This window comes from Panthera tigris, chromosome C1 (genome assembly GCF_018350195.1).
Source record: "Panthera tigris isolate Pti1 chromosome C1, P.tigris_Pti1_mat1.1, whole genome shotgun sequence".
Taxonomy (NCBI): Eukaryota; Metazoa; Chordata; class Mammalia; order Carnivora; family Felidae; genus Panthera; species Panthera tigris.
Window position 1 is genome coordinate 6,711,985 of NC_056667.1, and position 27,132 is coordinate 6,739,116.

Genomic DNA, 27,132 nt, shown 5'->3' on the forward strand with positions numbered 1-27,132 from the left:
GATACACATATTCTAGGGGGTTCTTAATTCGAACGTTGTTATTAGCGAAATCAATGTGCGTGTCCCTTTTTCTTGAACACTATCCTCCCTCCAGGCCAACGACACCCATGGACATCCTGTGATTTGTTCGCCCTCGTCCCTATGGGTGGGTGCATGTTGATGTTTCCATAAGCTAATTTTTTGTCCAGCGGAGTGGCTTAAAGAGCGGCAACTTAGGGCAAAACAGCTCTGCAAGAAGCCGGGCTGGGCCACGCGTTGGGAAGACCACACCGGCGGGAGAAACTACACGCAGTCTGTGGCCCCGGGCGCTAAGGTTGGCGGACTTTGCCAGAGGCGGCGTGCGCGGCGGGAAAGGAGGAAGGCGGGGCTGCCGGGCGCCGTGCCGCCTCCCACCTCCCGCCGCTTGGGGGCGCGCGCAGGCTGGCGCCTGGGCTTCCGCCGGCGCCCCGCCCCCCGGGCTCGCCCCGAGCTCCGATTGGCTGCGCGGCGGGAGCGCGCCGAGTCAGGGGGCGGGCCCGCGCCGGCTACAAAGCGGCGAAGGTCACGGCGCGAGCAGGCGCGCGCCGCCGCCCCGCGTCCCGCCTGCGGCCCGCGGCCATCGGCCTCCCCCACCCAGCGGCCCACGGCCCGCCGCCCGCCTCCCGCAGCCCGCGCGGGGAGCCATGGAGGGAGTGAGCGCGCTCCTGGCCCGTTGCCCCACGGCCGGCCTGGCCGGCGGCCTGGGGGTCACGGCGTGCGCCGCGGCCGGCGTGCTGCTCTACCGGATCGCGCGGAGGTGAGTGCGCGCGGCCCACGCGGCCTCGACCCGCCGCCCACCGCCCGCCCCGGCCGGCTCCGGGGCCGCACGGCGCCTCCCTACCCGCGAGGCCGCGGCGTGGGGGTGGGGGCCCGGCCCGTGTGCCCCCGCGCGGAGACCCGTTCTGCACGCTTGCGTCCCCGGGGTGGGGGCCGGCTTGGGAATCTGGGGCCGGGAAGCGGCCGGGGTGGAGGGGTGGGCCCGGGGGATCCCAGGAATGCGGGGCGGACGACGACAGCCAGCGCGTGGGTTACAAACTTCCTCCCCCACGGAGACGCGTGCCTGCCGAGCCGCGCGATCTGCAGGGCCGCCCCACGCCCACCTCGGCGCCCGACACCCGCGGGAGATTCCAGCGGAGATCGGACTGCGCGGTTTTCCACCTTCAGCCCAGCTTCCTGCTCCTCGGGCGCGCTTTGGGGTGGCAGGGCACTAGCCGGCACTTTCTGGTCTGCATACGCGGTCTCAGGCGTTGTTCTGATTCCTCGGGGGCCCGGTCAGAGTCACAACCCCTTGCTCCCTCTAGAGAAGGAAGCTGAGGGACAAAAGAGCTAAATTGCCACTAATTACAAGAGCCACCGTGTGAACCCGAAGCCTGGCCCTGGAGCCTGTATTCCTAACCCCTGGGCGACACTGCCCCCAAGAGCTGGAAAGCCTGATACTCTTAAATGGGCTGGGGCTGCTGCTGAGCTGAGCTGGTTCGATAGTTGCCCCAGCCCTTGGCAGGGCTCAGAGATCATGCTGACCCCCATATTCAGAGCTGGCCTCTCTGATGGGGCCCCCAAGATCAGGGATTAAAAAGCTTAGTGGCCTCCTGCTTCGCCAGGGCCTCGGGAGCAGCCCAGCTGTTTCCCCATCTGATCCAGGCTCTCAGAGGACAGGGGGGAAAAGGTGGGGTTGTGCGAACGTTCTGGGGACAGAATGGGATCTGCAAGGGACCTGCAGAGCTCGGTTATGAGGTGAAAGAAGAGAAGGAACTTGCCTGCGGTCATGTAGCAAGCGGCTAGAGCTGGGATTTGAACCTGGGCAGTCTGGCTGTTCTTCCTTAATCACCCCTATGTACTGCTTCTCACCCAAGGGAGAGAGAAGTGAGGGTGACTGAGTCACAGGCTTCCTGGAGGAGGAAGGGTAGGAGGGACATCAGCTGCATCTGCAGGATGAGCCAGACTGGCAGGCGGAGGAGGGGGTGGCCTCCCAGGGGAAGATAGCTGGGATTGAAGGAGCTCCCAAGGGGGCCTCTGACACCCCACGTCTCCCAGTGTCCCAGTCGCTGCCCAGTTTCTGGAAGCGCGGCCAGCGGGTTCAGAGTGGTCATTTTATGCAAGGGAGCTGAAGTGCAGAGGCAGGTGGCCATTTGCTCTGCTTCCCGGGGCATGTGGACAGCAGAGCAGAGGCCAGGGCCCGGTTTGTCTCCCGGACGCCGCTGCCTCCCAGTTACGCTGGGATGGGGCGTGTTGCGCTAAGGATCAGGGCCTGGGCCAGGCTTCAGTTGTGTTCCGTGTGGCTGAATTTTGACTGGGTTTGCTCAGCGTCCCTCGAGCTGCTATGATTGTTCTCAGGGGTGCTGTCTCCCCGCCCGGGCCAGCAGCCACGGCTTTTCCTCCCTGGGAGTCTGGAGACTTGGTGCAGTGCTGGCCAAGCTGGTTCCGAGGGGAGCCCCGAGGGTACCTGGAAGGCCTTTCACTCCAGCGGCACGACACCAGGGTGTCACGGTGTGGCATCGGGACCTCTTGGTTGGGCTGAGAAGGACCAGACCTTTCCCAGGATGCTCTGAGATTTTCAGAAAGCATTGGCTTTTGTCTGGGCGTCATAAATTGGCCACTGTCACGATTCACAGGCAAGACAGGCTTGCAGAGACTGAGCCCTTCTCCCTCCGGCAGGGAGAACGCTGTGACTGGGGAGCGTTGGCTTTGGCCGCACATGGGTTTTGAATGACCCTCGGGAGGTCATGTGAGAGTTGTTTCTGGAAAGTGACTTGGCCAGGTGGGTGTTCGTGGGCTCAGCAGTGGCGGAGATGACAGAGGGATATAGAGGGAAGACTGCCCCCCCCCCCCCCGAGCCTGGGGGAGAGGCCAGTTCCCTCCCCAAAGGGCTGCAGCCCTCCCAACGCCGCAGTCTTTCCCAGATTATCATCAGTAACTCACTGCTGACGACCCGCGGAGGCACCTGCACACCGCTACCTCGAGAAACTCATTCTCCAGATGAGGAAACCAGGGCTTGGAGGAGTTGGGCTCCTGTCCTCCAGTGCCCGACTGTTAAACAGCAGATCCAAAGGGGTGCCTGGGTGGCTCAGTTGGTTAAGTGTCCCGACTCTTGATTTCGCCTCGGGTCATGATCTCATGGGTTCGAGCCCCACGTCGAGCTCTGCGCTGATGGCCTTGAGCCTGCTTGGGATTCTCCGTCTCCCTCTCTCTTTGCCTCTCCCCACTTTCGCCCTCTCTCTCTCCCTCTCTCTCCAAGTAAATAAACTTTTAAAAATATTAAAAAACAAACAACAACAAAAGGCAGCAGATCCACTCTAGCCCTTCAGCTCCTAACCAGACCCCACACTCGCTGGGCACACGCGGGAGGCCAGCACTGTCAGCGTGGGGTGGGAGCCCGACTTACACTTCCGTGGGCTTGCTGGCCCTGCCTCCAGGTGGTCATGATGGCTCCTGGGGCCTCCCCCACCCCAGACCCCCCACCTCTGGACTCTGGGGCTCAGCGTTGTGTCCAGGGTCCATCTCGTGCCAGCTCCTGTCTGCTCAGGGCCTCAGGGGCCTCCCCTCCCGTGGTGTTTATTGCATTGTCCACTGGTGTTTGGAGACCGAAGAGAGCGGCCTCCTGGGTTAAGTAGCAGAGCCTCTTCCTGGCCCCCAGAGTCCCCATTTCCCGCCCACCTCTGGCCACACTCATGGAACCGCACGCCGGCTGCGGCTGCGGGGCCCGCTCCCTGGAACCCTGCGGGGTGTCCCCTCCCCCCTGGGCCTAGCAGTCCCGTCTGTTTGAATGCCACCTGCTCACTTCACCCTGCTGACCATTCTTCAGGATGATGGCAAATGCTCTGCTTGTTGGCCTTTCCTGTGACATCTGTCACCAGCTGCCCCGCGAAGTTGCTGTTCTTGTCCTCGTGTCCAGATCAGAAGTGGAGAGCGGTGCCTGTTTCTGGCTCTCAGACACCTGGCGTGTGCTCCGTAATCACAGGTTGCGCCGAGGGGAAGGAGGGCATTCGGCCGTCTCCAGGCCAGGTCTCCCCTGGGAGAGGTGGCCCCGGGGGCTGTCTTGTGTCGGCAGGACTGGACTGCCGTGGATCTCCCTGAGGTTTGCCTTGAGGCTGGGTGTGAGGCCTCGGAGGCCCCGGGCGACACCAAGTTGCCTTTTTTTTCTTTTTTTAAGTTTATTTATTTTGAGAGAGAGCGAGAGTGAGTAGAGAAGGGGCAGAGAGAGGGGGAGAGAGAATCCCTCTGTGCTGACGGCGGAGCTCGAAGTCACAAACTGTGAGATCGTGACCCGAGCCCAGATCGCGAGTCGGACACTTAACCACCTGAGCCACCCAGGCGCTCTGACACCAAGTAGCTTTTCGGCGCTGCTGGTGCCGCAGCCCGGGAGACACCTGCTTGGTGGGCAGGGTCACGTGTGTTGTCCATTCAAGGCACAGAGGAGCAAGTGAGGAGCCTCCTGGGGGTCCAGCAAGGACCCCCTCACCTGTGAGGCTGTCCTGGGCTGTCGTCTTGGGGCCCTTCGAGAGGCTAACCTCCTGATTCCTGAGGGAACCATCCTGACTCTCCTAGAGACGGTCTCCCAGACCCCACCCAGCTGATGCACGGTGCCCAGGGTCAGAAGCTATATATATGCCAGGCCCCTCCTGGGAGGCTGGGTACTTCTCACGGCCTGGTGGGAACATTGACACGACAGTCTTCCCCAGACTCGAAACCCCCTCGGATAGGGATTAAGCCCCATCCCTGTGTCTCCTCCGTGCGGCACCGTGCTGGGCTCACAGCAGGCGCCCGGGACCTAAAGCCGCATCCCTCCGATGGCGGGCTCCCTCCTACAGCAGACACCCCTGCCCCCATCTGTAGGAGATGGCAGGATGCCCGGGCACGAGCTTTTGTTTTAACCAAATGCGCGTCGGGGCTGGTGGGGCAACACCGTGGTCGGGGTGGGGTGTGTTTGGGACCTGCGGAGGGGTGGGTCCAGAGCACGTAGCTGCCCCTTTCCCCTCCCAAGGGGCCCACCCTGCTCCTGGCCGCTTCGGGTCTCCTCTGGCTCCAGCAGAGCCGGGGAGCTCAGCACGCGGGCGGCAGAAGCTGGGTGAACCCTTCCAGATCCTCCTGGCCGCCCACCTGCCGGGGCCCAACCTTCCCCCCAAGGCCGCCTGGCCGGGGACCGTCTCAGTCTTGCCTGTGTCACAGGGATGTGCCGTCTTGTTACCTCAGAACTCCTCCCCGGCTCGGAGCCGTGCGTCCGAGAACCTCCCTGGACTGGGGGTTGGTGGCTGGGGGAGAAGCGCTTTGGAGATTTTATGAAGGGACCTGGGGGGACCTCCTGAGCAAGAGCAGGACCGGCGCTGAGCTGGCTCAGAACAGACCCCACCCTCCCGCGTGAGGCCTGGTACAGGTAGAGGTGGAGGTGGGCGCAGCCCAGGTCGTGTCTCACGCGCGGAGCCCGCGGAGAGGCGTCGCTGGCGGGGGAGCCGACTCGGGCCCGGCGTCCGAGCGCTCGCTGGCCCGTCCGCCGCTCCAGGCCCCGGACCCTTTCGGGGCTGGCTGCGCAGGAACTGTGGGGGAGGACTCGGTGGCCCGTGGACCCCCCCCCCCCCCCCCCCGCCACCTCCCCAGCCTCATCGCCACCCTGGGCAGGGATTACCACGGGCTGAGAGTGACAAGCTAGAGCCACTGGCCCCCGGGACCAGAGCTAATCCCCTGCCTCCCCTTCTTGCCACCCGCTTCCAGGCCAGGCTCGTTTCCCGAGCAACAGGGCTGGAGGTTCAGAGTGGAAAGGATGGCTTCCTGGGGCAGGAGGGGCTCCGGGGGCTCCCTGGGCCCAGAGCCACAGGTCCTGACGGCCTGCATGGGTTCCTGGGCCCTGCGTCTTTATCTCCTGCCCAGCTCGCTCTTTATTCTCAGACCTCCAGCTCCTCTGCTTGGCTTCTCTCCAGAGGCTGAGTGTGTCGTGGAGGGATGTCGAGGAGGCCCGTGGTGAGAATGGAGGGAGCCGGGGGTCAGGTGAGAGGTTTCTCACCCTGCATCGTCACTCACTGGGACGTGCCCCCCGCCTCCCCGCCGCGCTATGACAAAGAAGCCCGTAAAGCAGGTGCAGATCACAAAGAGAAAGCCAAAGTGCCAGCATCCAGGCAGAGCGGGTCTCCCCGCCTCTCACCTTGCCTGGCGCCGCCTTCCACTGCTCTTAGCGTGGAGCCCAGGGACGCCGTCAGCTTGCCTTGTGCCAAGCACCTGCCGGGCTCAGCACTTTCCTAAATTCCCTGGTTTACCCTCTCAGCAGCCTCCCTTCGGGGCAAGGCTTATCATTATCTCCATCGGCCAGATAAAGAAGTGGAGGTTCCGGGAGGCAGATGCGTTTCCGCAGAAGGCCACACCACAAAACCGTGACCACAGTGCCACACTGCCCACTGCTGCCGTGGCCAGGCTTTGCTCTGGCCTCTTGCTGTTGACGAGACGCGGCGGTCCCTAGTCCCTCATGAGGGCTTTGGCCTGAGCAGGGGCAGGGAGTATGCCGCTGTGGTTGCTGGGGGTGATCCAGGGTGCCCTCTGTGGACCCTGGGGCTCCTCCTTGCGGCGCCTGGATGCATATCCTCCTCTCCCCCCTCCCCTTCTCACCATAACTACCACTTACTGGGCATTTAGACTGGCATTACTTCCCATCCTTGACACGCTCTTGTGCCCGGTTGGCGGGTGGTTAAGACTGAGGCCCGGACAACCCTCATAACCTGCCCGTGCTCAGTGGGGGATGATGGAGGGGCACGGCCAGGAGGCAGCTACGGTGTCAGGAGCTTCCTTTGAGGCCCCTGACAGGCCCGGGGACAGGAGGGTGACAGAGTGACCCTTTGTGTCGCACAGCACCTTTACGTGTCTCGTGTCAGTGGATGGTTGTAACACATGGACGCACAGGTTCTGTGACCGCTCGCGTTTTGCAGGGGCAGGCCAGGCTCGGAGAGGAGGAGCCTCCTGGGGCTCACATCTAGAGGCTGGCAGAGCCAGGACTCCTGGGGTCATGCAACACGTGTGGCGCGGCTGCCCAGTACGTTGGGGGCCCAGGCAGCGCCCCAGATCTGGAGGTGGCCTCTGGGGGACGACAAGGGGGATTAGGAGCCATGAGGCCGGGACCCCAGGGCTCAAGCAATTGCCACCCATTGCCTGCATTGTTTCTAGATCCCTGGGACTGGAGGCGTTTGTTGGGCAGTTGCTGTACTCCCCCTCCTCCCTCCCCCTCACTCCACCCTGCAGCCAGTGAGGTGGGTGGAGGGGCCCAGAGCACAGATCCCCCAGTGTCTGGGCCGGGATTATCCTACAGCCCCCACCTGTCACCACATGTGTGGCCAACGAGGGCCACTGGATTGCCTGCCCTATCCCTCCAGCAGAGAGGGTTGGCTCCAGTCTGAGCAGCTGTCCCTAGTCCCCGCCCCTCAGCCTCCTTGACCTTACCCTCTTGGGGTTTTTTTTTCATCTTTGGAGCACAGGAGGCTCCTGCCGTCTGCAAACTCCCTGAGGAGCACTGTTTGCACAGCCCAGGGACAGGCTCAGGAGGTCTGCGGGCCTTGGGAGGGCGGTCCTCGAGCCTGGTCACTCTCGGCCCTGTGGCCTGGCAGGTTCTGGTCCGCGTTGCCCCCATGCCTGAGCCCCAGGATACCAGGGGCTGGTGCCATGGTATCTGGTGCGTCTTCAGCCGTCCCCCGGCGCTGGGAGGGAGGAGGCCAGGCTTCGCCTGGAGGCCTGAGGAGACGCTGTCCCCGCCTCGGCCTCCCTGCAGGTCCTTCTGGCCAGCACTCAACCTGCAGCCCAGCCCCTCGCCTTGTCACTTCTCGCGGCTGCGGCGTCTTCAGCTCCGGGTCCCCCGTCCTACTTCCCATGCTTTCTCTGGTCCCCATAGCACGGGTGGCGGCGCCCTCCCGGCTGACCTCACCGTGTCCTCGTCCACAGGATGAAGCCGACGCACACCATCGTCAACTGCTGGTTCTGCAACCAGGACACGGTGGTGCCGTACGGGAACCGCAACTGCTGGGACTGTCCGCACTGCGAGCAGTACAACGGCTTCCAGGAGGTACGGCCGGGTGGGGCCGGCGGGGCCGGGGGCCCAGGCAGCTTGTCCAGTGTCCCTGCCCCGAAAAGCAGCGGATCAGGGTTCAGACCGAGATGTTTCCGGCTCTGAGGCCCATCCACCGCTTTGCCTTACACCAGGGGTCGGCAGGCTTTCTGCAGAGGCCAGATCGTGTTTTCGGTTTTGCGGGCTGTCCTTGCAGCGGCCCTGCTCTGCCAGGTGGTGCAGACCTGAAAACACAAACACAGGCGGCCGGCCCACGGCAGGATTCCGAGGGAGGCGGCAGGCCGCACTCGCGGCGTCTTGCCTGTCGGGCTCCCCGCGAAGCTGCTTTAAAAGAAAGTCTTCCGCCGCTGCTTGTAAAGAAAGGGGGTGTTTGGGATCCGCCGCCACTTCCCCCCGGGGTGTTGCTGTGTGGGGCTTCCGTGGCGGCTCTCCTGAGTCTCTCTCCCCGCTGCTGACTCCGTCCCGTCCCACCCCCAGAACGGCGACTACAACAAGCCGATCCCCGCCCAGTACCTGGAGCACCTGAACCACGTGGTGAGCAGCGTGCCGGGGCCCCGCCCCCCCGCGCAGCCGCAGCAGTGGGTGAGCAGCCAGGTGCTGCTGTGCCGCAGGTGCAGCCACCACCAGACCACCAAGATCAAGCAGCTGGCCGCCTTCGCGCCGCGTGACGAGGTGAGGTGGGCACGAGGCGGGGCCCCGGCCCCCTCCCCCTCCCGCGCCGGCCCCACGTTCCGGGTGTGTTATTTCTTCCGTCCCCGTTGGAACACACTTCTCGCCCTCCCTCCGTCTCGCGGTTGCTGCTGCCCCGGGGCTCCAAGCCCGGGACGTTGTCGTAGAAACCCCAGTGCCTGCCAGAGGGGCATGTCCCGGGGCAGGGGGAGGTCGGGTCCTTGGGCGCCCCACGCGGGCCCTCTTGGACCAGTCCTGTCCGCGTCCCTGAGTCCGTCTTGTCCACTGGCCGGGCAGGCAGTTTGCCCTGCAGTTCCGGGGAGAGGAAGATAGGTGAGCAGCCTGATGTTAGGAGTTCGCCCCCCGCCAGGCCTCGCCCGGCCCAGGGGTTCCCTGACCGCGGGAGAAGAGCCCGGCTGAGGCCCAGAGACTGTGGCTTTCCCATGATCCCGCCGGGAGGGGAGGAGGCAGGGGGAGACCGGGAACCTGCATAAAGAAGGGAAGGCGTGTGCAGTTTGGCAAGCAGAGAAGCTTTGGTGGCACATTCAGTCCCAGCCAGAGATCAGACTGATAACTCTCCTGGCCACTGCAGACTGATGTTAGGCTCCCCTGGCAACAGGGAAGGAGAGGTGTGTTGCTGCCTCTCTGGGAGAAGGGGGTGTGGGACTCGAATCTTCTGAAATATTCCTGGAGCCCAAAGAACCCTTCGGCTCCCACTGAAGCCCTTGGTTCCCTAGTGTTTTCTGGACCCTTGGCCTCTGCCTCCATCTAAGTAGCGTCCACCCAGAGCTGGGTTCTCCCTTGGCTCACCTGCCCTGCTGGAGCTCTTGGGACCCAGGAGCGGAACCTGAAGCAGGGACCGCATCCCGAGCTCCTGGCCTCCGGGTGCATCCTGTGCGGCAACAGGACTCGGCTAGAGTGGCTCCTGTCACCTCTGGGCCCCCGCTGTGTGTCGGCTTCTGCGCCAGGCCTCGCCCCCCGTGGCCAACATCGCCGCAGGCAGTAGGAGGCCACCGGTCCTGTTGGGCACGGAGGAAGCAGGTTGCGAGTGGGCACGACTTAGTCGTGGTCACCGCCCTCGTAAGTGAACCCAGATCTGACCTGCTCGACACGAGCGGCCCCAGTGGCCCCCCCCCCCGCCCCCCAGGACCCTGAGCCTCTGTCGTCCCCCCCGCAGGGCAGGTATGACGAGGAGATCGAGGTGTATCGGCACCACCTGGAGCAGATGTACAAGCTGTGCCGGCCCTGCCAGGCGGCCGTCGAGTACTACATCAAGCACCAGAACCGCCAGCTGCGTGCCCTGCTGCTCAGCCACCAGTTCAAGCGCCGGGAAGCCGACCAGACCCACACGCAGGTTGGAGCAAGGCACCCCGCGGGGCGTTTGGGGAGTCACGGCCCTTGGTTTTGTGCAGGAAACCCCTGCTGGGGGGCCGAGCCCCCCGAGACTGTAGGCAGCTCTTCAGAGCCGAGACCCTTCTCCTGGAGGCAGTAGCCTTCCCCCGGGACCCCTCTCCCAGCTGTTCACAGGCCCCTTCGTGCCACTGGCCTGAGCAGGTATCCCAAGAAGAGTGGGTCAGTGTTGTAATACGCACATATGTTTTTTCAAATTTTTTAATGTTTATTTATTTTTGAGAGAGAGACAGAGCATGAGTGGGGGAGGGGCAGAGAGAGAGGGAGACACAGAATCCGAATCAGGCTCCAGGCTCCGAGCTGTCAGCACAGGGCCCGAGGCGGGGCTCGAACCCACAGACACGAGATCATGACTGAGCCAAAGTTAGAAGCTTAACCAACTGGGCCACCCAGATGCCCCAATACATGTGTATTTGTGTGCTTGAGCCAGGGGTTGTGAGGGTCCTACCGGACCCGGGCACTTCCCCGACACAGGCACGCGCTCCCCCCAGCACCCTTCGTGGTGGATACCCCCCGAGGCCCTGTGACTCCCATTTACAGCTGTGGAAGCCAGACTCGGAGTTCCAGAACTTGCAGAGGGCTGGACGCCAAGATTTGAACCCAAGACTACCTGGCCAAAAACTTTTTAAATTATCACTATACTTGGTTAATGGAACGTTCTGGTTTAAAAAACCTGAGGTAGTAGGCTGCAGATTCTGTGTCTCCCTCGCTCTCTGCCCCTCCCCCACTCGTGCTCTGTCTCTCAAAAATAAATAAAACGTTAAAAAAATTTCAAAAAGCCTGAGGTAGTAGCAAGTGGATTTAGAAGTAAAAACCATCCCCTGCCAGAGACGTTCCTGCCCAGATGTGCTCTGTGTCCAGCTGGCATGTGGTTTCCAGTCTGAGCGCCAGGCCCCTGACCGCGAGGCCACACCACCGGCCCGCACGGCCGGTTTTGCACAGCAGGACGCTGACCTTCAGCTTCCCCCCTCACCGCTGTGTTCCTAGACCAAACAACTCGTTTTTTGTGTTTTTTTGACTGGGTTTTTTTAACTTCAGTTTGGCCGGAGTTCTCTTCTCTGTTTATTGCAATTCCACTCAAAATCACAATAGGGATTTCTGATGAGAACCTGATGAAATGATTAAAAAACTTACTTGAAAGAAACCCGATCACCCTACCACCAAAAGGGTTTCTCTGAAGAGCGTGGTAGAGCAGTCCCCTGCCGGCCGGGGTGACTTCCCCAGTGGGTGAAGGCCAAGAAAGGAGGCAGATGAGTGAAACCCAGCAGGAAACCTAGAGACCAAGCTGGGATTATGTAAGGGTTTAAGGCGTGAGGAAGACGCCGCCTCTGACCATCAGGAACCAGGTGGACTCTTCGGCGGGCGCTCGGGGGCGCTGGCCAGGCCCTCGTGCAGAGTGGGCACCGGGAATGGCTGTCGGCGGCTCTGGCCACCCCTCCGACCGGTCTTTCTCCCTCAGAGCTTCTCCTCCGCGGCGAAGGCCCCAGTCCAGGTCATTGCGCTCCGCGCCCTCGCCTTCCTGGCCTGCACCTTCCTGCTGACCATCGCGTTCTGTGGCACCAGCAACCCCTTCGCCCCAGAGGCCACCCTGCCCCCGGCCCTGCCTCCTGGTGGCAACGGCTCGGCCACACCTGACAACGGCACTGCCCCCGGGGTCGACGGCTGGCAGCAGCTGCTGGGTCTGCTGCCCGAGCACGCGGCAGAGAAGCTGCGGGAGGCCTGGGCCTTCGGGCAGAGCCACCAGATGGGCGTCGTGGCCCTGGGCCTGCTCACCTGCCTGCTGGCCATGCTGCTGGCCGGCCGCATCAGGTGCGTGTGGGGCCGCGCAGGGCCGGGACTCGGTGGGAGGAAACGCGCTCGGGTTGAAGCCGAGAGGCTCTGCCGGGCACACGGCCACGCGCTAGGCTCCGCGGTGTGGCTGGAGCCAGACACGGTCTCTCTTCCCCGGCAGCTGGGAGTCTGGGGCGAGAGGAAGGCAGGTGGCCTGCCTGAGAGGGAGTGGTGGCACCCAGAGCCAGCCTGCCCCTCACCGCTGTGCGCTTGGGCCTCGTGGCGTGCTTTCGTCCCCCCTCGGGTGATGACAGTCACCTGCCTCTGCGGTCGTCGGGGGTCCGGTGGGGCCCTTGTGCCCCCTGTGCGGTTGCAGACCCTGTAATGAGCGGCATCCGTGTCGGCTCAGTGGTTCTGAGGGAGGTTCGGTTGTATAGACTGGGAGGAACTGAGCTGCTCAGCCGTGCAGCGTGGAGGTGTTGAAGTGGGAGTCCGAGGCTCCCCGCTCTCCTCTTGGCCCTGGACTCTGTCCTCCGAGCCGGGTTGGGGGGGGGAGTGGACACAGGAGGGAGGGGGGGTTCTTGTCCTGCTGCTGGGGGCCCTCACCGCCGCCCCCACTCTGCCCCGCAGGCTCCGCAGGATCGACGCCTTCTCCACCTGCCTGTGGGCCCTGCTGCTGGGGCTGCACCTGGCGGAGCAGTACCTACAGGCCGCCTCGCCCGGCTGGCTGGAGACGCTCAAGTTCAGTACCACATCCCTGTGCTGCCTGGTGGGCTTCACGGCAGCCGTGGCCACAAGGAAGGCGACAGGCACGCGGAGGTTCCGGCCCCGAAGGTCAGAGAAGCAGCAGTGACTGCGGGGGGGAGGACAGACGGACGGACGGGCCCAGAGCAGGGCCCCTGTGACTTGCGTCTTTGTCACCTGCCTCACTCTTGCCCCCGCCCAGCCTAGAGCCCCCCCGTGCTTTCCAGCACCAGCAAGCCACCCTCCCCGCCCACTCCCCAAGTGCCCTAGAGCCACCCACCACTGCCGCACCTCTCTGGCCAAAGAGCCCATCGCTGCCCCCAAACTGGGACACGGGTGGCCCACACGACCTGCCTCTGACCGGGGGCCTTGGCTGGCAGTGCAAAGAGGCCACGCCCCGGTCCTGAGCGGGCGGTGGGGGTCAGGTCCCTGCTGCCTGCTGCTCCTCTCACTTTGCCCCATCTCAGGGGCTGGTGATAGTGGCTGCGGGCTGGGCCCTTGCCGTGTGGCCTGACTACTCGGGCTGCTGGGCGTGGGCGGGTGCTGTTGAGCAGGGGCCAGAGCAGAGCCCCCCACCCTGTCTCCACGTCACTTCCCCGGTCTGTCCTTTCGGTCCTGCCCACTGTCCAGCCAGCCCTCACGGAGCCGGGGACCCAAGAGGACACAGGGCTCGCCGCTGCCGCCCCCCCAGGATTCATAGCTCAGTTCCTCCTCCAAGACCTTCCTGAGACCCATTGTCCCTCAGCCTCCTGTCCTGGGAACAGAGAACACAGTTCTTGGGTCCAGACTGGCCACGGGTGTGTGGGGTGAGGCTCTCCTCGCAGTGGGCCGTAGAGAGGCCCACTGGCCCTGTGGTCAGCAAGCGTCTTAGCAGCCAGGCTGTGGGGGGGTTCGCCCAGCTGGAGTTCTGAGCAGTCTTACTCGTCTGTGATTTGGGCACTGCTGGGGGCCAGACGGAACCAGGGCACGCATGCGCTGCTCCCTCTTCTGAGACGCGCCTGGCTCTCCCCTGAAAAGGCAGGACTGCAGGGGCTGGGGTGAGGCCTCCTGAGCCAAGGCTGCCCTCGCTGGCTGGCGGTGGAGACCCGAGTGCCCTCGGCCTGCTCCCCCACCCCACGCCTGGTACGTCCCGTCTCCTCCGCTCACCCCCACGGGATGCCTGGGGAAAGTTCTCGCTCCCTATGGGCAGCACAGGGCAAGGGCCCAAGAGCGACACACATGGCAGCAGGTCATTTGTCACCTTGTCCCTCTCTGGCCTGTCACCACCCTCCTGACCCCTGGAGCCCCTCGTGGAGGGTACCGGGCCTCCTGCCTTGTGCTTCCCTGTGAGGCACTTTCCTTTCTGTGGGTCAGGCGGGAGGGTAGGGAGGGACAGTGCTGACCCAGAGTCACCGCTCCAGGGGAACAGGGCTGCTACTCAGTAGCTGTGTGGTCCCGGCAGGGCCCCTGCTCTTCCCAGTCTCCGGTTACCATCTGTGAAATGCAAGGTGGGCCTCTCTCCAGGGTCTTTGAATGCTGACCTTGATGTGGGTACGTGCGAGGAAGCACTTAGCCCGGGGCACTGTCTCTGAGTGCCCCCGCCCCCCACCCGCCCTGGCAGCAGGCGGCCCAAGGCTGTCTCCATCCAGGCATTCTGCCCTCTGCTGATCCCACATTGGGCCCCAGATCCTTCCAGAGCCGGGGTGCCCTGCCACTCGTCACTCTGAGTATAAGTCTCCCTCCAGGAGTGACCCCGTGCTCTCCCCTTTACAACACATCAGAGCCTGGGGAGGACAGAGGCAGACTCCATGCGTGTGAGGGTCACACTCGGCAAGGGGCCACCAACTAACAGCCCGACGGGCCCCTCATGGGGCCTGAGCCCCACCGTCATGGTCCTCGTGTTCCTGGGGCCCTAAGAAGCCAGCCCACACCACTCACGCCCCGCCTGGCATCCGGATGGGTCTGGAGCGGCCCCCTTAGCCGTGTGGCCTCAGTCAGGGCCCTGCCTGGCTGGGCTCTGCTTGTTCTCTGTAGAGGGCGAGGCGCTAGGTGACTGGCAGACCCTGCTGGGCCGGGGCGGTGGGGGGGACTGCCCGTCCGCCTGTCCCTTCTCCCCCAGTCAGCCTGCCTGAGGGGGGAGAGGAGGCGGCAGGTACCGGGCGGAGAACTGCTGGTCTGACGGCAGAGCCACCCTCTTGTGTGGATCCCCTGTTCTCAAGGAAACTGATGGCGTGATGCTAATTACTGCTTTTCTTGGCGTTGAGTAGAAGCAGGACATCTGTGTGTATGTGTGTATTTAAGTTAAATTATTTATAATAACCATAACCGGCTCTCGTGCTGGCCAGGAGCCCCTGCCGAGCAGATGTCTCTCCTGCCCTCTCCGGGGACGGAAAGACGCCCTCGTGAGCCGAGCCTCGTAGGAGGGAGGCTTCCTGCGCTTTTTAGAGTTTTGTGTGACTTTTTAAAATTACGTGTCTGTCCTTTAAAGTTCATGACCTGGAGCATATTCTCAGCACCTTCTGATGTTACTGGCAACAGCTGAGGAAGTGCAGGCATCACTGGGATCATGGCTTATTAACTGGAAGTGTGTTGCCCCTACCGAGGACCTCTGTCCCCTCCACTGGGGACGACTGTCAGACCGCCTGGGGTCGGGGTGACCGTCTCCAAGACGCGAGGGAGGCCCCCCCCCGGCTGTCCTCTCCCTCGGCGTCCGGGGTCCCCGCCACGGGCTGAGCCACCGCCTCGACGCACCTGCCCGGGAGGAGCCCGTGTGTCTTCTGTCCGTGACTGTTGCGCAGTGTCTTGCCCTCTGGTCGTGTAGTAGAACCGTGGACGATTGGCCGGTGACGCTTGCTGTAACCGTAACTCCTGGCCGTAGATGTCTTGTTTTTCATGCTGTATTTTCAATAAATGCCTCCGGGACTCTGCTTTCACCGGCGGCCGTCAGGTACCATGTCTTTTTTGTTTTTTCTTTCACGTTCCTTCAGAGGTTTCTGTGCCGGGGGCAGGGGACTCGGGGGTACAGGCATGCCCACGGGGGGTCAGATTTGGGTGCTGGCGCCGTGGGCATCGGGCGGCTCCGGGCCTGGCTGCCCTCACGTGCCCTGCTGGGTCGTCTTTTCCTCCGTCTCAATAAACTGCTACGTAAAATGTAGTTCTCTCTCTCCTTCTGCTCCCGTCTCGGACTGGGATTGGGTCGAAAAAGACCAGACAGCCCCCTCAGTGTCAGATGGGACACGGTACAACCTCCTGGCCTGTCCCGGAACCCGTCTATCCCAGTGGACGTAGATTCGGACTCAGGGCTGAGTGCCTCTCTGAGACGGGGTGCGTGGGTGCAGGGTGGTCGGGGTGGGGGAGGGAGGAGGGGGCCTTGCCAGAGGAAGCTTCGATACTTGTGAGCTCTCCGAAGCCTGGCAGAGATTGGGCTCTTTTACGGGAGGTTCCCAGGGACCGTCCGCCACAGAGCCACGATGGGAGCTCGCTTGGCACTTTATGAGGATCTGCTGGTTGACTGATGTCACTGCGTGTCACGGCAAGAGGGGTCAGACCACAGAAGTGTCTCCTGCTCGGTGCCAACATTCTTAGTGGGATCAGAGATTGGGAACAGCACCCGTGCCAGATGGATGAGAGACTGAGCTTTAAGCACTGGGGTGGCGGCCCCAGGTGTGAGCAGGATCTGGGAAAAGCAGGGAAGAGCCGGAAAGACGCTGGAAGCCTCTCCCGGGCACAGCTGACCACTTCTGGACCCCACAGCCCACCTTGGAGCCTCTCCCCTCACTCGCTGGTTACCGGGGGTGGGCGGTGGGGGCGGGTGCAGGAAGCCCAGCGCAGGGTCCTACCGCCTGCCCGACGGGCACTGGCAAGCCCTGCCCCCGTTGCATCCTCTGGGAGGTGCAGGCCCCGGCAGGGGACGGCTTCACACGTGATCAGAGCAAGTTGGCCAACGGTCCCAGGGCATCTTCAGTGAGTTCAGTGTCCCTTCCGCCCCCAGCTAATCCCCGAGGTGGTGGCGCCATTCTGCCATACGGTGTCACTGCTCTGCAAATGACGACACAAAATCCTGTTCTCTGTTAAAAGGCAGACTCTATCCCAGCTGTTGTGGGGGTGGGGAGGGAGGTGTCAGACAAGCTTGGGCAGGACAAAGTTAGCACGTGGAGTGCGGGCACGTCCAGCCTGGGGTTGTCCAGACCCTTCTGGTGATTGGCTTGATGAGTTCCTGCCTCGGTTTCCCCATGTCCCCCAAATGCAGGGCCCCGCCCTTGGTTCTGACATCCAGGTGGTCTCCTGGTGCTCCCGGAAGGCATGAAAAGTTCCCATGATTCTCTAGGAGGGCAGCAGCAGACCCCACACTTGCCCCGTAGTAAGGGGTGTTTAAGGGGATGGGGGTGAGAAGTAGCGAGCAAGTCAGTGGAGTGGAGTGTGGCTAACAGCGCCCTGAGAGTGTGGTCGTGATGGGCACAGGGCGGGTCCCTTAGGCCCCCGGCTCTGCTGCAGGGCCTGAGCCAGCCTGCCCCTCCATCGGCACATTGTCCATGGCCCCAATTGTCCCTTGGCACTGAGGTAAGGCTGGACCTCCCCCAGCTCCGTCCAGACGGCGGACTAATGTATTAACTGCCTCCGTCCCCCCCGCCCCCCATAATCGGTTGCCTTAATCAGAAGCATGGTTGACATTCTGGCTTTTGGGGCCACCGGGTCCCATCGTGTGATCTGTCCCATTCTCGAGTTAAAGAGACACTGTCACCTTCCGTCTTTTGGGCAGCCTTGCGATCGTTGACGGGTCTTCTCTAAGCTGGAGTTAGGCTTGCGTCCCGCAAGAGCTCTTCCCCGGGGAGTCCCCAGCCTGGCCGCCCCCACCCCCTCCGCTCCGCAAGGGGCTTTAGAGGAGCGTCCCAGACCAGAGAGCAGCAGTGGGGTTCCCAGAGGCCGGCCCCAGGGAGCAGGGGGCGCCTTGAGCTCAGCCGTCCTGTCAGGAGGCTCTGGGCACGGAGCACAGAGCGGCGAGGGGGAGCCCGAGGTTTGGCCTTTTACTGAGCGCCTGGCGCGGGGGTCGGGCGTTCTTGCTTCAAGGCGAAGGGTCGGCATGAGGTTGGCAAGGGCGACAGTGTCACTTTAATCCCGAGACTCGTAGTGGAGCTAGTTTGCTGTGAGGCTGAGTGGGACCCGAGGGGGCATGCCGGGAGGGGTGGGTCACGCTGGCACCTCCCAGCCACCCGCTCCTAATGGCGTGACTGTGGTCGAGCCGCTCCTCCGCTTCAACTAACGCACGCCTCCCTGGGACCCCGACTCCGGCCCCGCCTGGCACCAGGGGAGAGGGGACGGGACCTGTGTGGAGGCCGCCTCCAGGGCCTCCCGGGGCTGACCCTCCTCTTCTCTCCCGCGCCCGACGGGCTCCCGCAGGTGTTTCCCGAGAGACTCGGCCGGCCTTTTCCCCACGAGCCCCGGCCTGGCCGTGCCCTGCCCGAGCGCCACCGGCCCTCCGCCGTCTCTGTTCATCCCCACGCCGCCCGGCTTCCTGCCGCTCGCCAGCCAGCAGCTGTTCCGCTCGCCTCGACGGGCCTCGCCCTCCTCGCTGCCGGGCCGCCTCAGCCGGGCCCTCTCGCTGGGGACCATACCCTCCCTGACTCGGGCAGGTAAGAGGCGCTCCAGCGTGGGCAGGCGGGGGACACGGGGGCGCCCACCGGGCACGGGGCGGGCTGGGGGCGGGAGGTGGTTAGAGCTCCTGCTGTAGAGACGGGCAGAGCTGGGGTCAAACCCCAGTGCATCCCGCTCAGCGGCTGCCTCCGGTGAAGGGTCTTCACCGCCGTGAGCCTCAGTTGCCCTCAAAGAAAACGAGGGCAGTGGTAGAGGAGAACCTGCCCCGGGGGTGTCTGGGGCAAGTGAGGTGACGCGTGTAAGGTTCCTGGAAGGGCAGCGGGCACCCGGTCGACGTCCACACACACGTTGGGGGCTGTCTCTTCCCACCATTCCCGCTGTTATTGTTGCTGCCGTTGTTCTGAGACCCTGGGGGCTGGAAGATTTGCCCCTAGCCTTTTGGTGTGACCCAGAGGGCCGGGGGTGGCTCGGGTCCGCCGCATTTATCGAGCGCTGGCTGCACGTGGGCTCTGGTGTGGCTGAGACCCACCTGGTCCTTGCCTCAAGACCCTCTGTCTCCTTCACCTTCTCTGGTGGAATCTTCCTGGGAAGTCCGTTGCAAATCAAATCCAGTTTTTCTTTCCTCGTCGCCCTCAGCTCTTTGGGAAGCCACTTGGCCAGACTGGGCTTGCCTCTTCCTCCGGGTGGGTCCTGATGCCTGGCTCCCGGGGTAGCAGCTTTGGGGGTGGGAAGCCGCCGTGAGGAAGTATCCCAGCCTCCAAGAATATGGGCGGCATCGGGGTTAGAGCAGGGTTGGTAGGGGCGCCTGGGTGGCTCAGTCAGTTGAGCGTCCGACTTCCGCTCAGGTCGTGATCTCCCACGGTTCGTGGGTTCCAGCCCCGTGTCGTGCTCTGTGCTCACAGCTCGGAGCCCGGAGCCTGCTTCGGATTCTGTGTCTCTCTGCCTCACCCCCACTCGCACTGTGTCTCTCTCTCTCAAAAGTAAACATTGAAAAACAAAAAACAAAAGAACGGGCTCGGTGACCTGCGGCCAGGGTCTCCTTTGAGCCCCTCGGCAGCTCGGCCAGGTTGGGGGCTCCAGCTCCAGTCAGGTGCCCCTCTGAGCTCCCGTTTCTTACCCCCGTGACTTGCCCAGGGTCCCCCTGCAGCTTGGAGCTGAGCTTTGTGCCTGAGCTCAGGTTCCTGGCCCTGTCACGTGCAGGTCAGCGGCCTCCCGCATAGGGGGTGGGTCGTACCGCAGGAGGAACGGCTCAGATGGTGGGTAGGATCCAAGGTGGGATTGCCCTGAGTCCAGATGCCTGGACTCCAGATAGTTCTGTGTAACCAGACACGAGCTGACTCCTCCTCTGGGAATGGTCATCCAGCAGAGTTCCTGACCCCCTGCCTGTGGCCCTGGAGCTGGTGGGACCTCTGTGGGCTCTTTGTGAACGGCATCTAGGGGTGTGGGGGCGACCGTGAAACTCCCTGGGTGTGGGAACCCGGGAGGCCCAGCAGCTGAGCCCTTCCCCCGGAGTGTTCTCGAGAACTCTCCATCAGGCCTTCAGGTGGGGATGGGGCTAAAGGGGCCCAAGGTGGGGACAGGGGCCCAAGCTCCCAGGACTCTGTGGGACTAGCTGGGTTCAGATCCTGCCAGAGCCCTCTGAGGGCCCTCTTGGGGAGAGAGGTGCCAACTGCAGAGGACAGCAGTCTCGTTTTGCTCTTTATGTAAAGAATTTTTTTTTTAATATTTACTTATTTTGAGAGCTAGCGTGAGCAGGGGAGAGGCTGAGAGAGAGGAAGAGGGAGATTCCAAGCAGGCTCCACACTGTCAGCACAGAGATCCTGACACAGGGCTCGAACTCATGAACCTCGAGATCATGACTTGAGCTGAAATCAAGAGTCAGACGCTTAACCGACTGAGCCACCCAGGCGCCCCTTGGTTTTTGCTCTTTAAAAAAGGAGGGGCGCCTGGGTGGCTCAGTTGGTTGAGCATCCAACTTCGGCCCAGCTCATGATCTCACGGTTCTTGAGTTCGAGCCCCGCATCGGGCTCTGTGCTGACGTCTCGGAGCCTGGAGCCTGCTTCGGATTCTGTGTCTCTTTCTCTCTGTGACCCTCCCCCATTCACGCTCTGTCTTTCTCTGTCTCAAAAATAAATAAACATTAAAAAAAAAAAATGAAATAACTGGGGCACCTGGCTGGCTCAGTCAGTAGAGCATGCAACTCTTGATCTCCGTGTCGTGAGTTCAAGCCGCACGCTGAATGTGGAGCCTACTTTAAAAAAAAAAAAAAAGACCAGTTAATGTCCACAGGGTGCAAGGCAGGGACCGGACCTCCGAGAGGCACCTTCCTGCTCCTCCTGTTCCCTGTAGAGCAGACGCAGGGTTGAGAAACTGAGGCGCATCCCCACCGCCCCTCCCTCTGGAGAAAAGCCCAGCAGCTGCCAGTCTGACGGGGGCAAAATGAGGGGGCTCAGACTTGCCCAGCTGTAAGCCAGGCTTGGCGATAATACACACGTCACGGGGTGGTTGTGAGCACCTGATGTGGCAGCCAAGTGCCAGGAGCCAACAGCCGGGAGCAGCCAAGCAGGCCCCCAGCCCGTGACCCTGGGAGGGTCTAATATGGACGGCCGTGTCTCCGGGCTGAGGTAGGCATATCAGGGAAGCTTCTAGAACAAAGCCCTCAGCAGACACGGCTGCTGGCGTTAGTATGGGATGAGAACACCCGTAACAGCAACGACCAGAGGCTTAGCTCCTCCAAGGTGGCCAAAGGCCATTTTGCTTGTACCCCGAGTTGACAGTAGGATGGCTTTCCTCGTTTCCCCTGAGCAGAGGCGTCCTTCTCTGTCCCCGGTGGCTCTTGAGTAGAACGTGGAGAGGGGAGATGCCTGGGGCGTCAGGAGCAGCCCTGCCCTGGGCCCGACACTCTTGGGAGGACTCTCTGTGCTCACCCACCAGGACAGCAGAGCCGAGGAGCTTCCATTTCAGACCCCTTGGGAGGGGTGGGTGGCATCCCACCCACCGTGGAGGACCCACGGTCTCCCTGTTGCCCTGTGAGATGTGAGGCAAGGGGACTCGGGAGCAGCCCCGCCCCAGGGGCAGCAGGGCAATTCTGTGGACACAGGCTGGTCTCGGAACGTTCAGTGGTCGGAGGGACCCCAGGGTCTCCACTGCCGGGGGGCGTTAACGAGGATTTCTGCAGCTCCTTGGCTCAGGTAACCAGGAGGCACTGGTGGTCTGGGGCTCAGGCACTGGGCCAGGTTCTGCTTTCCTGTGTCTCTCTTTCTCGCCCTACTCGCCCCTGCACCTCCCTGATGCAGGCTCATCCCTGCGTCCCTACAGCTCACACCCAGCAAAGAGACTGCTCTCCTAGCATCCATACAACCAGTCCTGGAAAGGACTCTGTGCTTGGGCCACGTGACCACCCTTAGCCAGACACATGGGTTGGCCTGAATCTGTGTCCCTGGGCCTTATGGGGGAAGGGGCGGGGGGAAGGGGCAGGCAGCGTGCTGTGACCAAGGGACCCTCAGAGCCCCAAGGGTGGTGGAACAGCAGTTGCTCGTGGTGGCACACGGTGGTCGCTGGATCTTTCCACACTCAGCTCTCGGCTAAGCGCTGGGGGAACACAGGGTACGTGGGGCCTAGTCTCTGCCCTTGGGGTGCACGTGACTGAGGAAGAGCAGCGTGTTCAGTGTTCCCTGAGGGGCAGTGCAGGCCGGCAGGCACAGGGTAGTGGAGGGGCAAGACCCCAGAAAGAGCAGGCTACGGGGGGAGAGGGTGGGTGTCGGTTTCTTTATCCCTGAAACGAGAGCAGGCCAAGCGGATCTCTAACAGTAGTTCAGGGAGTCCGTTGAGAGCTTGTGTTTTCGAGAAAGTTCGGCCTCAGTGACAAAGGCTGGATGTCAGCAGAACGGGGGCTGGAGAATGGAGAGGGTGGGTGGCTGTCATTACCACGGGCCTGACCTGTCCCCCTTCTGTTTCCTCTCCAGACTCAGGGTATCTGTTCAGTGGGAGCCGCCCACCGTCTCAGGTGTCTCGATCTGGAGAGGTTCCTGTTCCAGGTAAGGAGGACAGGGAAGTGTGGGCCAGGGTCCCCAGAGCATCCTGTGGGATGGGACGGCAGCCTGGTTAAACATGAGCTTTGGGGTCCCACGGGGTTCTGTGTTCGAGTCTCAGTCCTGTGCCTCCGAGCTCTGCAGCCCTGGGCAAGTGACCAACAGCCCTGTGCCTCAGTTTCCTCTAGTTTCCTCTTCTGTGAAACGGGCGTGGTGGTTTCTAGGATTAGCTATAATGCTGTCACCCTTATCAGTGATGACTGATGGAGACCACACTCGGGATTAGCTGAGTTAGCCGACAGTAATTAAGTCAGTGCCCTCAGGGGGCGGGGGGACGCGGCTAAGGGTCTGAGATCCTCTCCCTTCCCTCAGCTCCTGGCAGGCTCCCCTCTGTCCCCAAGTTTTGGTACAGCCTCATCTTTCCTCTCCGGTTAACAGAGGAAAAGCACCGGGAACCACGCAGCCGTATCAGGGATAACGGTGCCCGTAGCAAACATTCAACCTTGTTTTCATTCCTACCGTAAGCCGTCGTTTCTGCCTTCCTCCTGCCCTCCAGATTACTTCTCTCTCCTGTCGGGATGCTGTGCCTCGTCCCCACTCCCTTCCCCGGCGCCCTCCGTGGCCGGCTCCGTGGCCTCCAGCTCTGGCTCTCTGCGCCACCGCAGGCCCCTCATCAGCCCGGCCCGGCTCAACCTGAAGGGGCAGAAGCTGCTGCTGTTCCCGTCGCCCCCCGGGGAGGGCCCCAACACCCCCAGCAGCTCAGACGAACACTCGCCCCACAACGGCAGCCTCTTCCCCATCGAGCCGCCGCACGTCCCACAGAGATCGCCGGCGCAGGACACGAAGCTCCCTGTGGGTACGAGCACCCCCCCCACCCCCCGGCCACCCTCCCAGGAGGTGGGAGAGCCCAGCAGGGCCGTGACGGCGCCTGTGGTCGTGTGCGGCGCTGGGACGGCCTTGCAGGCGGCCACACGGGGTCTGTCCTTGCTCTTACCGAGCGTGTGCAGCCACTCTTCCCAAGCTCCAGACGCTCCCGGCCTGGCTTCTGGTGACCTTGAACGCTCCAGGACGTGGCCCTCTGTTGGCTGATTTTATTTTCTTCTTTTGCAATTGACCTTGAGGGTCCTTTGTTCCTTGGGATGGGTCAAAAGCGCGTGATACCGTGCTGGGCTGCATCTGTCTGGTCACAGATGTTTTTGTTGTGCTCAAGTGATGTTGTTCTGTAAAGCATCTTTAAATTTTTAAAATTAGGCTTCAGCGTTTAAAATTTTGAACTTTCACGTTAACATGTGGATTTCCTGTGTCTCTTACAATGTCGGAAGGCCCGGCCACAGCGGGTCTGAACACTGGCCAGACAGGTGGAAGGATGGGTTGAGATCCCAGTCCCAGCCTCTGCCACCCCGTGCCCCACCCTGTGCCCCCAGAAGCCTCCTTGTGGCCGCCGTCCGCCTGTTGGCGACCGAGTTCGCTGCTGCACATCTATAACCAGCTCCCTTCGCGGCAGCCACGTAGCCGGGATATGAATGAGGACCCGGCCTCCCCTTGCCCGGGGTAGGGCAGGTGGGCTGGGACGGGCACGGCTGGCCACATCTGAGGACTGTCCTGGGATTGGAGGTAGAGCTGGCCCACGTCTCTGCCTGGGGGTGAGCCGTGAGCACCCGCTGAGACACCTCTTCTCTCTGCAGACATGAGGTCGATGCCAGAAAGAGGCAGTGCCTGCAGCAGCCGCTCCATCAAGAAGGAGGATGATTCCTCTCAGTCATCCACCTGCGTGGTGGACACCACCACCCAGGGGTGCGTGGAGGAGGCCGCCGCCTGGAAAGGTCTGTGCTCCGATTGGGAGGGGGGCGGGGGAGGGGCGGAGGGGCTGTGGGTCCGCAGCCGCGGTCATCTGGTCCGTCTGGGACCCTGAGAGAGAAAGCCCTCCAGGGCCCTCGAGTGGCAGAGGGCAACTAGATAACCCACCCAGCGCCTTCTAGGTCCAGCTACCGCCCGGCGTACAACGTGGCCACCCTGGGATCAGGCCCCATCAGCGGAAGGTCATAGGGAGCTGTTTACGTTTAAGAAAAAAATTTTTTTAATTTTTTTTAATGTTTTTGTTTATTTTTGAGACAGAGAGAGACACAGCATGAGACAGAGGAGGGGCAGAGAGAGAGGGAGACACAGAATCCGAAACAGGCTCCGGGCTCCAAGCCGTCAGCACAGAGCCCGACGTGGGGCTCGAACTCACGAGGCGTGAGATCATGACTTGAGCCAAAGTCGGACGCTCAACCGGCTGAGCCACCCAGGCTCCCCAATGTTTATTTATTTTTGAGAGAGAGGCAGAGACAGAGAGCAAGCAGGGGAGGGGCAGAGAGAGAGGGAGACACAGAATCCGAAGCAGGCCCCAGGCTCTGAGCTGTCGGTGCAGAGCCCAACATGGGGCTCGAACTCAGACTGCAAGATCATGGCCTGAGCCGAAGTCGGACGCTTAACAGACTGAGCCACCCAGGTGCCCTGGGAGCTGTTTACATTTACCAGAGTTAACATTGCGTAACAGTAAAGACCTAGGTCCTCGGCTCTTCCAGCCACGTCTCAAGTCCCCATTGCCCTGTGTGGGCAGTGGCTCCTCTGCGCCAGCACAAATACGGGGGGAAGACGCTGGCCAGAGAGCCTGGCGCACCGCGGGGCTAGTGCGGGGGCTGCAGGCACAGTATGAGGTCAAATCCTGGTTCCAGGTAAAGCACCAGGCACGCTGTGAGCACCCAGAGGCCAGCACAACTGCCGGTGTCCCCAGGGGACACGCGTGTGGAGAAGATGGATGGACAGTCACGAGGGGAGTCTTTCTGCAAAGATGGTTCCCTGTCTTTGGAGCCGACAGGAAATGGGTGCTGTCCCCAGAGCACAGACCTGGGGCGGGAACCCCGGTCCGGAAGCCTGGGCAGGGTACTGCTCCTCTAAAGTGTCTCTTTTCTGTCTGTAAAGTGGGGTCATGCCCCCAGGCCCCCTCATGGGATACGAGTACAGCACACCCAGTCCTCGCCTGGTAGCACGGGCTCAGGAGACGAGGTGCCTTCCGGGAGGCAGGACTAGGCCCACTGACCCTAGATTCAGGGGTCTTTCTGGGCAGGGAGGCTCCTGGGAGCAGGGCCTCGGGCCCCACAGCTGCATTGCCGGTGGGCTGGGCCGGTGGGCTGCTGCACGGGGACCCTTTAACCGGGTCTCTTCACTCTCTCTCTCAAAGGTCGCGTTGGGCCCTCCCTGGTCCGGGGCCTCCTGGCCGTGAGCTTGGCTGCCAACGTTCTCTTCACTTCGGCCTACCTGTACCAGGTCCTGCGCTGACCCGCGGTCCGCGGCCCCCAGCGCCCGGAGGGGCCTGGAGACGCCCAGGTGCACGCTGCTTTCACCACTGCCGGCCTCAGAGCCCCCCTGAGGGGCTCCGCCATCCTCGCCAGGGCCTTTGACCTCGCTGGGCCGGTCCTGCCTCCGGGACCCCTGCACCTCACCTGGCCGACCGCAGGGCTGAGCGTGTCCGTGCGGTCACTCTCCTCCCTGCCCGTCTCCTTGGCCGAGATCAGTTGTGTTTGGTGCTGACCCTGATCCTGAAGCCAGGGATCCCCGAGGGGCCGTGGGGCCCTGCGGTCCCCTCCCTGCCACCCGGCCCGCCCGGCGGGAGTGCCACTACTGTAGCTACAGCGGGAGCTGGCCGCCTCTGGACCCTGTGCTGCGGGGCTGTGCCCGCATCTCGTACTGTATCTCCCCGTCCCTCTGCGGCTGCCTCGGCTTCCCTGGCGGGGGGTGGGGGAGGGTGGAGGGATGGTCCCTGTGTCATTCGCTCTCGACCCTGCCCGGTGAAGAACAGACCCCTTTGGGCAGGCCCCCTTGAGGATGGGCATCACCTGCCCGTGTCTCCCCCCGTTCTACCAGCCCCCTGGCTCTCCTGGGTGGGCAGGCGGGTACTTGGGGTCCCCGGGCCAGGGCCCTTCGGAGTTCCAGTGTAAGCACCCTGCTGCCCCCGGCCAGCCTCCCTTCTGCCCGCTTGTGCCCCTATTTTATTACCTCTCGTGACCTTCCCGGGCAGCGGCCCGTTACCCCGAGAACACTACCCAGGGCCCACCCTGCCCCGCTTCCACGCCTGTGCTTCTGGGCCCCTCCCTCGCGCACCGCCCACAGGGGCCTTGCTCAAGCCCCCGGCCTGCACTGCGGGACGGGCCCCGTCAGCCTGCAAGTCTCCAGTGAGACCACTCCCTGCCCTGCCCCTGCCCCGCCATGAGCCTGGCCCCTCTCAGCCCCTGAGACCCTACTTTTCTCCCTTTCGTTCTGCTGCCTCCATGGGCTCTGTGTGGCCTCGGTTTCCAGGCCACCTGAGCTCTCATTCCTTCCCACTCCGCCGCCCCCTCAGGCCCTGCCGCTGCTCCTACAGCCCGGCCCCCTCCCCTCCCCACCCGTGCCGGGGTCCTGTCCTGTCCCCGAGAGGAGGAAGGAGGGCCCTTGGTCTGGCACGGGGAACCCCCCCCCACTGCTGTGAGGAGGGGGTGTGTGTGTGCACGTGGCCGTCCGAGCCCCGCGGCCCCTGCCACCCGGGGCCTCGCACACAGGTACCGGCAGCCTGTGTCTTACACAGGCATGTGCACCCGGGGAGGAATTGGCAGCCTTGGTGAATCCTGAGACTTGGGGGCGGGTGGTGGTGGTGAGGGCAAGAGGAAGGGTCTTTATCATTCAGGGATAAAGTTTAATTTTATTTTTCTACGCATTTTTGCCAGGTAAGGCATTTTGCCGGTAAGCAGGATGCCCCCAGTTCTCCCTGCCAGGGAGGTTTCGTTTTTTTAAGCCTTGGGTGCTTTTTTAGTGATTTTTTTTACCATGTGGGGAAGGAGTCGCTCTGACTTTCCCTCGCTCCTCTTC

At 62.7% G+C, this 27,132-nt stretch overlaps 1 protein-coding gene across 3 annotated transcripts; it reads left to right on the top strand.

The window, feature by feature from the left end:
* Nucleotides 1-637: 637 nt before the first annotated feature.
* Nucleotides 638-26,004, top strand: TMEM201 (transmembrane protein 201). 3 transcript variants are annotated; one of them, XR_006221227.1, is made up of 12 exons: nucleotides 638-775; nucleotides 7,930-8,050; nucleotides 8,531-8,725; nucleotides 9,900-10,076; nucleotides 11,592-11,941; nucleotides 12,533-12,736; nucleotides 18,023-18,255; nucleotides 22,183-22,254; nucleotides 22,805-23,104; nucleotides 23,934-24,071; nucleotides 24,966-25,173; nucleotides 25,472-25,548. XR_006221227.1 is itself a non-coding variant. In XM_042996528.1 (11 exons), exons 1-11 carry the CDS (start codon nucleotides 663-665, stop codon nucleotides 25,567-25,569), a joined length of 2,001 nt encoding a protein of 666 aa, XP_042852462.1. In that variant the 5' UTR covers nucleotides 638-662; the 3' UTR covers nucleotides 25,570-26,004. The 3 variants fall into 3 exon arrangements, 2 of the variants coding, with proteins under 2 accessions (XP_042852462.1, XP_042852463.1); XM_042996528.1 differs by lacking the exon at nucleotides 24,966-25,173 and having other exon boundaries at nucleotides 25,472-26,004; XM_042996529.1 differs by lacking the exon at nucleotides 25,472-25,548 and having other exon boundaries at nucleotides 24,966-25,452.
* Nucleotides 26,005-27,132: the final 1,128 nt, after the last annotated feature.